The sequence below is a fragment of the Hordeum vulgare genome, chromosome 1H (genome assembly GCF_904849725.1).
Source record: "Hordeum vulgare subsp. vulgare chromosome 1H, MorexV3_pseudomolecules_assembly, whole genome shotgun sequence".
Taxonomy (NCBI): Eukaryota; Viridiplantae; Streptophyta; class Magnoliopsida; order Poales; family Poaceae; genus Hordeum; species Hordeum vulgare.
The window spans coordinates 493,059,087-493,069,640 of record NC_058518.1 but is presented as its reverse complement, the minus strand read 5'-3'; the positions used below and the strand labels follow the sequence as shown (position 1 = coordinate 493,069,640).

General features: G+C 47.4%; 2 protein-coding genes across 9 annotated transcripts; one reads left to right on the top strand and one right to left on the bottom strand.

Annotated features, from left to right (window-relative positions):
• The first annotated feature begins 299 nt into the window (after window positions 1–299).
• On the top strand, window positions 300–1,600 carry LOC123449258 (reticulon-like protein B9). The gene is made up of 4 exons (XM_045126408.1): window positions 300–503; window positions 628–950; window positions 1,075–1,144; window positions 1,254–1,600. The coding sequence occupies exons 1-4, from the start codon at window positions 368–370 to the stop codon at window positions 1,427–1,429; spliced, it is 705 nt and encodes a 234-aa protein (XP_044982343.1). The 5' UTR covers window positions 300–367; the 3' UTR covers window positions 1,430–1,600.
• A 1,558-nt stretch (window positions 1,601–3,158) lies between these two features.
• On the bottom strand, window positions 3,159–10,026 carry LOC123449214 (putative disease resistance protein RGA3). Of its 8 annotated transcripts, none has more exons than XM_045126362.1 (9): window positions 5,671–10,026; window positions 5,400–5,584; window positions 5,067–5,222; window positions 4,858–4,983; window positions 4,395–4,772; window positions 4,143–4,245; window positions 3,922–4,061; window positions 3,676–3,837; window positions 3,159–3,595 (listed from the first exon to the last, which is right to left on the bottom strand). In XM_045126362.1, exon 1 carries the CDS (start codon window positions 9,851–9,853, stop codon window positions 5,681–5,683), a length of 4,173 nt encoding a protein of 1,390 aa, XP_044982297.1. In that variant the 5' UTR covers window positions 9,854–10,026; the 3' UTR covers window positions 3,159–3,595; window positions 3,676–3,837; window positions 3,922–4,061; window positions 4,143–4,245; window positions 4,395–4,772; window positions 4,858–4,983; window positions 5,067–5,222; window positions 5,400–5,584; window positions 5,671–5,680. The 8 variants fall into 8 exon arrangements, 6 of the variants coding, with proteins under 6 accessions (XP_044982297.1, XP_044982305.1, XP_044982318.1 ...); XM_045126370.1 differs by having other exon boundaries at window positions 4,143–4,518; window positions 4,605–4,772; XM_045126383.1 differs by having other exon boundaries at window positions 4,143–4,478; window positions 4,605–4,772.
• Between the last annotated feature and the right edge of the window lie 528 nt (window positions 10,027–10,554).

Here is a 10,554-nt window from a genome sequence, read left to right as displayed (position 1 = left end):
ACTCACAGACGCACGCACGTAGCAACCAACAAGATGCAAATGCAAGACACTGATTTAAAAAGTACTCCCTCCGTTCTACAAATCTTTTACTGTCAGAGAGTTGGCTCCCGAGCCTTGGAGGCTCTAGCAAGGGCATCTCCACGTTCCCCGGCAAACCTCCGCCGGAAGCAATTAATCCTCTTGCCCCGGCATCCGTCCATCCCCGGCACAAAGCTATCCCTTCCTTCCCGGACTGATCGACCTCCTATGCTCTTTCCGGCATTGACGAAGCGCTTATAAGTCGAGAAACTTTGGTGACCTGCATGCATGCCCAGCTGCGCTCACCAGATCACACCTGCAGAACACGTACGCCAGGAGAACGGCAGCGATGGCGACGACTCGGAGAGCCATGGTTCCCCACGTCCGGAGCGACTCCGAGTCCGACGACGAAGGCCGCCGCGCGCCCAACGTCAGCGTCTTCCGCCGGCAGCGGCCGGTGCACCGGTTCCTCGGCGGCCGCAAAGGTGCGGCGTCCGACTCGATCGAGCATCATCTATTTATATATTCCCTCTGAAAGCCGCGCGCACCGTGTGATATCTGAACTGTTCCAATTTCTGAACCTCAATCGGCAATGTGGTGGCGTGGCAGTGGCGGACGTGCTGCTGTGGCGGGACCGGAACCTGTCGGCGGGCATGCTGGCGGGGGCCACGGCGGTGTGGTTCCTCTTCGACGTGGCCGAGTACAACGCCGTGACGCTGCTGTGCCACGCCGCGCTGCTCGGGATGCTCCTGCTCTTCCTCTGGTCCGTCACCGCGCCGCTCTTTGACAGGGCGCCGCCGCGCGTCCCGGAGGTGATCGTGTCGGAGCACGCCTTCGGGGAGGCGGCCATGGCGGTGCACCGCAAGCTGGAGCGCTCCGTGGCCGTGCTCTACGACATCGCCTGCGGCAAGGACCTCAAGAAGTTCCTCTCGGTACTATACTTTCTTCTTCCTTGTTTGCAGGAGCCCCATCATCTGACAGTGCCGGCTACTAACTTCCTTGAGCTTATTGCTCAGTAACTGATCATCTCCTATATGTTCTTCTCCTGCATGGAAGGTGATTGGGTCTCTGTGGGTGGTGGCGGTGATCGGGGACAACTGCAGCTTCACGACTCTGGTCTACGTTGGTAAGGATTTATCAGCAAAAAGCTAACAAAAATATATAAAGATCAGAGAGAAGAAGACGATCGACGAACTAAGATTTTTTTTGTAATTTTCTGTTTGTTGGGGTTGCAGGATTCCTGTGCGCTCTGACGTTGCCGGCGCTGTACGAGAGGTACGGGACGGAGGTGGACCACCTGGTGGCCAAGGGCGGCGAGGACCTCAAGAAGTTCTACAGGAAGGTGGACGCCAACGTGCTGGACAAGATCCCCAGAGGCCCCGTCAAGAGCAAGAGAGCGCACTTCCACTAGGGTTCGTCGATGCATCGTGGTTGATTTGGTTACAGGGGAAAGGGAAATGGACTGACAAAGTCTTGTTTCAATTGCGAGCCGTGAGTCACAAACATGTGTGCCTGTTATAAACTCTTATTGCGATACGAATACGATGGAAGTAATGAGAGTTGAGTGATGTTCTTGTGAGGATTACTTGGTGTCCTCTGATGGATTCATCTCTCCCCCGTCTCCAAGCGAAAGAAAACGCATGCAGTGCCAAGCAAAATGGAGAAGATGAAAAATGGGAGTGGACGCCACGATACCGGCGCTACCGTCATGTCATGGGCATATATAGGGCGTGATCACCGCTGTCTTCCCGCGGCGCCGTCCACCCTTCCTCTCTGACGCCCCCCATCCACAAACCAATGCACAACATTGCATATGTCAGGCCTTCTACATCGGTGGTGCATCGGAAGACGGCTAGGAGTTTAGCCCTGATGTCGGGCACTATTGCGACCGATCTTTCAAGGCGGCAACAACTAATTTCCAGATCTGCTCATTAAAGATGTAAAAAAAGGATGGAGTAGCTCACAAAAGTTTTAGTTATCATTGACAAATTCGCTCCCAACCCTCGCATTGCCCCGCGCGGGTGACTCGGGGGTAAACCAGCCGCCGCCGGCCCGCCACCCTTCCTCTCGCCTACCCCGAGTCACCATCACCGGAGGGCCGGCCGACGAAGCCGCACTAGGAAGGAAGGAAGGAAGGCGGCGGCGGGGCTGTTCTTCCCCCTTGCCCATCTGCCCTCCTGACCCACCTCGTTCCTAGATCCGCTCGTGGCGGCGCCAACGGCCCGCCTCCACCGGGCGGCCTCTTCCCCGGCCTGTTGCTACCGCGGGTAACCTGGCGCGTCGTCCCGGTCCGCCCTGATTGCATATGGTCGCCTTCGGGACAGCCCCTCTTCGGAGGCGGCCTAGAGACACATGCCAGACGGGAGTTTGCCTGCGTGCAAGCCTTCTTCACCATCCACCCACCCCTCCGGCTTCTGCCCGGTGGCCAAGGACCTGCGTCCCCTTCCTGCATCTAAGGTTGGCCGGCGTCGCTTCGGCGCTATTTCCTGCTCCTATGGCTCGCTAGCTCCTAGGCATCTTGGCACCCAACCCAACCCCCTGTGGGTGATCTTGGTTGGTCGTCCATCTTTGGGTCCGACACGCTTGACTTTCTTGGTCCATGGAGCGATCATTCCATCAACTCTTATTAGCCTTCGCGCTTCTTAAACCGTTGCACTAAAAAAGGTTTCCAGAGCTTCTCCGAGGGCTAGGATTACTCGGAGTTTGGACAAGGTGAAATCCCTGCATCTCTTTGTTTTCGACTAGTTGTTGGCTGAATTGTTTCTTTGGTCGGAGAGTTTAGCTGTATTTTTCTATGTTCGGGTCGAGTTTATCATGTTCACACCTCTTGTGTCTGTGCCATGCCATCTATTGTACTCTTTATAACTCCTTCAATCGATGAAATGATATCCATGAAAAAACAACAACTAATTTCTCTCAAATAGCACACAGCAAGGAACCACTCTCAGATTTACTGCTGCAGCTTGCAACAAGACAACCCAAACCATGGTACTCGTGGAATTTTGATAGAATCACAGAATGGAACAAAAAAGAATCCTATATGGATCAAGGACAAGCCCTTCGATACACACACAACGGCTAGCACTCAACGGAATCTGGTGCTGGCAGCACAACACAAAACACACATCACACTGACTGCCTACAAACTCAAATTCAGAATTCTCATTCATCTTCAGAAGGAACATGTGGGGATACTTATACTAGAGATACATATTAGTTAGGCTTGAGGACAACGAAAAAAACAAAGGATTAATCTGTGAGACACAAGCCCTGGATGGAGCAAACTTGTGGAGTCTTTGCAGTAATTAATTCCCGGACCGCTTGCATGGAACTTTCTTAGGTTTTGACTTGAGAGCTTAAATCATGCAACATTTGTGGTGGCATGCCAGATCAGCTCAAGGAAGACAGAGCTTAATTCTACCAACAAACTGAATGAAGTGAGTGCTCGACAGAGAGTAGCAACCATTGGCGGTTTCCATCTGATCTCATCTAGGTGCGACACTTTCGCCCGGAAGCTGAACTTCAAAACACGCTTGGGGTATGGGTTCGTAAACATGGAGAAAATTTAGAGGAACACCTGGACGATCACACCGAAACGAGTCAAGTTTCAAACACCTGAACGATCACGACACGTGAGCTCTGTAAACATGTGCTTACCACTTCTGATGCACGACACGTTGTCACTTTTGAGCTTTAGTAAGGGCGTACCCAATGCTGAAAGCTCCCACACAATGTAGGGTATGAGGAAGGGAATTTCTGAACAGCCTTTTCCTTAACTCTTTTTGTTTCTGTGCAAAGAGGCTGATTTGAACCTAGGATCTTCAGGACACAAGTGGGGATACTTTACCTCTTTTGAGCTTTAATAAAATACAAACAGAAAAGAAGGAAAATTGGCCTACTGACCTTTTAAATGGTCACTGCAGAATTCACTGGCCCGGCTCACTTAAAATGTTAGGGCAAATGTTTCATTTACTGTTATTGTTTGGATAGAAGAGCTATGTCCTGAATGCCAACGGCGAGATTCACTGTTGGTTGTAATTGTTCTGCAGGACCAGAGTATTGAACTTGTGGTCACAAAATGAACAAGGCCAGGGAATTCATAAATATAGATTCTTAATCATTACCTAAAACTGTGAAGGATACCCGTGAAAATTATATGCAATCCCTACCAGATGGCAGTTGGTTACCACAGGATCAGTACTTTGCCGGAACATAAACCTGATGGTACTGGTAGGACACATTGATTAAGTCCATGAACCAAGAATCACAAAACACTGATACCGTATGAAATGTGTTTTAGCATTAAGCAGTTCAGAAAAGGCTAAACAAACATTGTTGCACTAAACCAACAATAAGAGTTATGGGCGACCTATTACCTCCTAGTCACCATGTTTAATCTAAACTGTCGGATCAAAAGGACTGAACAGTCCAGAATAGTTTAGGAGTGTCTTAAAACTTCTCTACAACAGCACAAAATAGTTTAGGAGCATCTTCAAATTTCTGTATCATTCCGTACAAAAAGGGAAGTTGCATAAGAACTAAAGGGTGGCTATATTTGTGAATAAAGAAATACTAGATATATGTACCATTGATTGTTGTGAATTATCATGGCAAAGTATCAGCAGCTTCAGAATGTTCATACAGTTGATCCTTCACAGGAATCGGATAAATAAGCCGGATCCTACACCTTTAGTTTGTATTGTCGCTTACTTGAAAGACAGAAAAAGGGTGAGTTTTCTTCTTTTTGTAGGTACCTGACAGCAAAAGGCAGGTGCCTCAATATGCAAGTCGTAGAACCGTAGAAGCGTTATGAGAAGATAGGTGCTACTTGATACTTACTTTTCAATCCAAATTGGCAAGCACACTGGATGTAATTCCATAATAACAAGACTAGAGGCAAATTTGCAGCATCGATCTGATTTATTAAAAAAAAAGGTCCAATTATTCACAAGCCTGCTTCCTGTCCTGAAAGAAAATTGCAGAATGCATTGCCTTAAATGTTCGATATATGAGCATAACTTGTGGATTCAGAGGTGCAAATTGCTTACCTGATGAGATTGTGTTAAAAAATGGACATATTCATCTATAGGTCCATCAGTTGTCGCCTTAGTCTTTATATTTAGTATTTACCATGCAGCTGCAGCACATGAACGCTGTAATACACCATTTCAAAAGTATGCGTGGAACAAAAGCTACCACGCCTCCTGCACAAGGAATTTAATAGTTCTGGTTAGAAAAAGGGAAGCTGCATAAGAATGGATTATAGGGCAGCTGTATGTGTAGATACAGAGATACAGAAGTCGTGAACGGAAAGTGAACGAAATCATATAAATCGGTGAGGAGAAGTTGGTTTTCCTGTACATGCAGAGCAATATACTTACTGGCAGATTGGCGTGCATATGCAGAGCAATGGTGCCCGGCAGCCCATGAGATTTGCGAAGCTATGTACATATGATACTCACGCCCAGGAATGGGCCAGGCCCTAGGCGAACTGGGCCAGACCCAGGCAGCCTTAGTTCTCTGTGGAAGATTGGTGTACAGCGGAGATGGTACTCACGCCCTAGGCCTGTCAGAATTTAGAGGTTAAGATAAGCACGGATAGTGGGGAAGCTTCACTTTAGAGAAATAAGAAGAGGATGCAACAAGTGTTACCTTGGGCTGATTAAGAAAGTACTATTAAATTTGGGTATGTTCCTTTCAATTCCTCAGCTTGCTCTTTTTGATCCGCGCTGACATTCCCTAGACTTAGATTCCTCAGCGAAGTGGGGAAGCCCTCCTCTGGCAGTAATCGGAGTTGAGGACAACTACTGACCTTTAATGTTTCGAGAGACGAAAGGTGACGTAATCCTTGAGGGAGGCACTGCAGAACCATGCAACGATTAAATCCTAGTATCCGGAGGGAGGTGAGGAGCTGGAGTGCATTCGCTTGCTCTTCCGTGAAGCCTTTTGCCCGCATATCATCATAGAATTCTAACGTATGGAGGGTGGCGGAGAGGCGGCTGCAAATGGGAGCAACAAGCACCGCCGAGATGCTATCGACGTCCAGTTTCTCCAACTGGAAGGAACCCTCTTGCATTGTTTTGGTCCTTGCCACCTCTGACAGCAGATCCACTGCCACAGAGTTGCCGCTCAGGTTCCGTACCTCCAATTCCTTGAGGTTGACTGTGATGAGAGGATTGAACCCATCCGCAGTTAAATCCTTGCAGCCTATTAGACTTAGATGGGTGAGAGACGTGAGGTTTGAGAGCAGAGCCATTGACCGCATGCCTGACTCTCCCGAAATATCAAGCTTTCTGAGGGAAGCAGGGAAAGGGTTGGCCATCGGAGCTCCTCCTGCTTCTCCCATGGGCCACCGAGAGAACAACCTATAGCAACCACTTATATTTAATGACTGGAGCGACGTGGTGTCCTGGAGTCCCCCTGCATCCTCCGCAGGCAGAAGAACCAGGCCCTTCAAGAAGCTGAAGTTAAGTGCTTGCAGTGAGCTGGACGATGGAAACTGTATTACTCTTTCCTCCTGGTATTCATCTCGAGAATTTATCTCCAATTCAGCAAGGGCTGGGCAACTATTGAACACTTTTGACAGCAATTTCCCGGTAAGATGAGACACATTTACACAGAGACTCTCAACTTTATCCATGTTGTGGAAGACAACACTGCCATCCAGTTCTCCGCACAACATGCTGTTGCACCTTCCGACAACTAGTTTTCTCAAGGATTTGAGCTTTTCGAGGTCTGTCCACGAAATGTGTGATACATCTTCAATACTCATATCCTCTACTTCACCCAGATTGTGGAAGGCCAAAGCACCGGCATACTTGCTAACAACCATTCTTTTCGGAAAGGACTTGCCAACAACCATTACAAATGCATTTTGATGGTAAGAAAACATTTCCGGGCCATTTTCAATAGAAAAATCTGTTAGGGTGGAGGTGTGAGGCATGGGGGGCAGACACAACTTGGGGCAACCATCAATGAGAAGCCCGCACAAATTGGTACAAGACCACTCTGAGAAGGGCATTACGCATAGACTGGGACAATTTCTGCAATCGATGCCTTCAAGACTAGAAAACATAGGGCAATTAGGTTCCACAACCCACTGGACAAGATCAGACAAGTCATGAAACAAAACTTTCTTCAACCGCACAAGACATTTGCCTCTAACACCACCATAGTCAGGACCAAACTGACGCAGTCCAGAAATGCTCTTCAAGCTGAGTTCCCTGAGATATGGTAGCTGCCCAAAAGGTGGAAGGATTCCCCAAGACACACCATGTAAATGGAGAGTCTCTAAATTGTTCACCCGTGTGTCAGGACACAACCAACTAGGACAGGTGGTACCACCATGATTTATAATGCCAAGTGCTGTAAGGTTAGAGTGTGGTTGAAGAGCATCAAGAATATCAGCATCTGTATCAGTCGGATGCTCTCTGCCCCAAACAAATGTCAACTCTTTCAAATAACTTTTCAACACCAATTTGGCGCTACTAGCTTCTTCCTTGGTTGCCACATTTTCAAGATTATGTATACTGAGTGCTCCCCCAAGCTCTCTCAATTCCCCCAACTCTCTTAAATCAAATCCAACACTTTCTTTCTTCACATGGAATTCTTTTAGCTCCCGCAGATACTTCATCTTTCCAGCCTCAGGAACATTGGAGTGGAGTTCTTTTCTAGCGAAGAAATCGCGTAAATTCACAAGACGACCAATGTCTTTAGGCAAGTTAGAACTACCATGCCAACTAATTAGGTCCAAGAATTTCAAGTGATAAAATCTGGATAGTGTGCTAGGTAAAGTCATTTTTGTGCGATAGGGTGATCCAATTTGGAGGTACTGGAGATGGATAAGTTTTGAAAACCTTTGTGGTAGAGATTCAAGGGACTTCACTGCTATAAATAGGACACGCAAGCCTTTTGTTTCCATAAATGTATCTTTTAAGATCTCAATGATTCCTTCTTCATATTCTCTAAAAATCATCAATGTCCGTAGATTTACAATGTCTATCCTTCCCTTTAGTTTACCCATTTCTTCCCTAAATTTTTCATCATATCTATTCTCTATGGTGATGGATATGTGCCGAATAGATTGTGGGATGGCCTCAGCTCTAAAATCCAGATCACTTATATTGAGGCATTCTTGTGCAGAAACACTCCGAGATAGCTCATGCATTAAATCATGCATTACATAGTATTCACGAAAAGGATGATATTTGGAAACCTCCTTCATGAGAAAACCATTTCCCACCAGATCTTCCATGTAACTCTTATCACCTGGGCGGCTCGAGTCTATGATGCCTATTGCAATCCAAAAACGATTAATTTCTGAATCGCTAAACCTATAATCTTCAGGATAAAGGGTACAGTATGAGAAGCATTTTTTCAGATGGAAAGGAAGGTAATGGTAGCTAATTTTCAAAGATGGTATAATGTCATCATCATTTTTCTGGTTTTCCCACTCATGATTGTGAAGAACTCCATTCCAATGTTCCCGGGAAAGGTTTTTCTTCAATAGTCGACCAACTGTCTTTGCTGCTAGTGGCGAGCCTTTTAACTTTCTTGCAATATCTCTTGCAATACCACCTAACTCATCTTCATAATCCCTAGGCTTATGTTCACCAAATATGCATGATTCAAAGAATGTGAAAAAGTCATTAGACTCCAAGCCTTGCAGCTCTACTGGATTAATTGTTTTCATCATTCCTGCTAGTTTTGGGAATCGAGTTGTGACAAGTACCATGCTGCCTTTTGCTTCCCCCTTTGTGAATGGGGCTAGCAGGGTTTTCCACTCGTCCTCACTATTGCATTTCCATATATCATCCAAGACAATTAAGAACCTTTTGGACTTAAGTCTCTGTGCAATGGATTTCTGAAGCTGGTCTAGATTGGTTGTTTCACTTGCAGTTTCATTTTCAGGTATGCAGTTATGGATCTGCTGGGTGAGCTTCAACACATCAAAATCAGTCGATACACACACCCAAACCATAACAGCAAAGTGCTCTTGGGTCCTACTATCATTATACAGGTGTTGGGTGAAAGTTGTCTTTCCAATACCCCCTGGGCCAACTATTGGAAGAACAGAAACAGTTTGACCGTGATGTGTGCCACTTGTGATATCATCAACAATTTTCTCAAAAATGTCTGTCCTCCCGTGCAGTGTATCTTGTATAATTGTGGACCCTATCTGAGGCCGCTTTTGGGTGACAGGTGTGCTGCTGCTTGGGATTTTACTGAGCAAGTCAGAGACAGGATCACATAGGGAGTGTATTTCCTCTATCACTGACTTTATTTTGATGGACATGGTGACTCTGTCGAAATGTAACTTATCGACATGGCCACCATCATCGGCACTAGCAGTGGCAGAGTTGGTTGCATAGTGGTGTGGGTGTGGGCTATTGGAAACAGCAGCAGGAGCAGCAGAATCATCATCTTGCGCGCGCGAGCAAGAAAAGCATGGAAACCAGTTACCGACGGTGTGGCGAGCAGCATGGCGAGCATGGCGAGCATGGCCGCGGAGGCCATCGCCGAGATCCGGCGCGGCATAGTTGGTACCGTCGAGCTGGTCCTGGATCTTGAAGTAGTGGAGCTCATCCAGCAAGTCCTCCGCCTCGTCGGCCTTGTTGCTCAGCTTCTCCAACAAGGCCGGCAGGGCAGTGACGTTGCTCGCGTCCCTCCCCTCGGCCAGTTGCAGCAGCCCTTGTGTGTGCATCAGCTTGGTTTGGATCTGCTCGGAGTTGTGGCCGAGGTCGAGGCTGTCGACATACGCGGCCACCAGGCCCTCGGACAGCTTCGTGAGCACCTTGCCGAGGAGCGAGCTCGCCGCGCCGACGGCCGCCTCCATCTGCGGTTCACCTTGCCGAGGAAGGATTGAAGTGGCTGGAGCTTGGAAGGCTATTTTTCTTGTTCTCACAGAGAAGTTGGCTCTTGGGAGCTGAGAGCAGAGATGGCAGACATATATACACTGGTCGTCGACCTATAATAATCATGGTCTTGTTTATAAAAAAACAACATGTCAGGTAATGCACATAAAATAAGCTACACTTACTTAAAGCAGCGAGGAGACAAGATTTGGATCTCCTTTTTCCACCGGTCAGGTAAGGCAACTATGGCATGTTTGGCTGTCCACATTGATTTTGGGGTGTTTAGGCCAATTCCACCCCACGACGGACGTCCGGTTTGATCGGATTTTATTCGTTTGAAACGATAATGGGTTCGTCCATGTCCGCGTATGTCCGTTGAATTGTGCGTGCCGCATCCCAAATCATGTCTGTGTTGGACGTAATTAAAAGAAAATAAAAAAACTTAACTAAAAAGTAAATAAGGGTAGTTAAAAAAACTTAAAACATAACATTAACATAAAAAACGACCGAGTTTTCACGGCCACAAAAACGGACTAGTTTGACATAATTAACATAAAAAAATCTCGTCGATGTCGTGCCCATCGCCGTCTTCACTGGCCGCCGGAGTCGTCGTCGTCGCCGTTGCTGACGAGGTCGACGTAGGCCGGCGGCGTCCAGAGGTGGGCCGGCGGTCCGTGGTGCG

Excerpts from the sequence above, each read along its gene's own strand:
- LOC123449258 (XM_045126408.1), top strand. The coding sequence starts at position 368 with ATGGCGACGACTCGGAGAGCCATGGTTCCCCACGTCCGGAGCGACTCC. Across the intron at positions 504-627 it reads GTTCCTCGGCGGCCGCAAAG|TGGCGGACGTGCTGCTGTGG; the intron begins GTGCGGCGTCCG and ends GTGGCGTGGCAG. Across the intron at positions 1,145-1,253 it reads CACGACTCTGGTCTACGTTG|GATTCCTGTGCGCTCTGACG; the intron begins GTAAGGATTTAT and ends TTGGGGTTGCAG.
- LOC123449214 (XM_045126356.1), bottom strand. The coding sequence starts at position 9,853 with ATGGAGGCGGCCGTCGGCGCGGCGAGCTCGCTCCTCGGCAAGGTGCTC.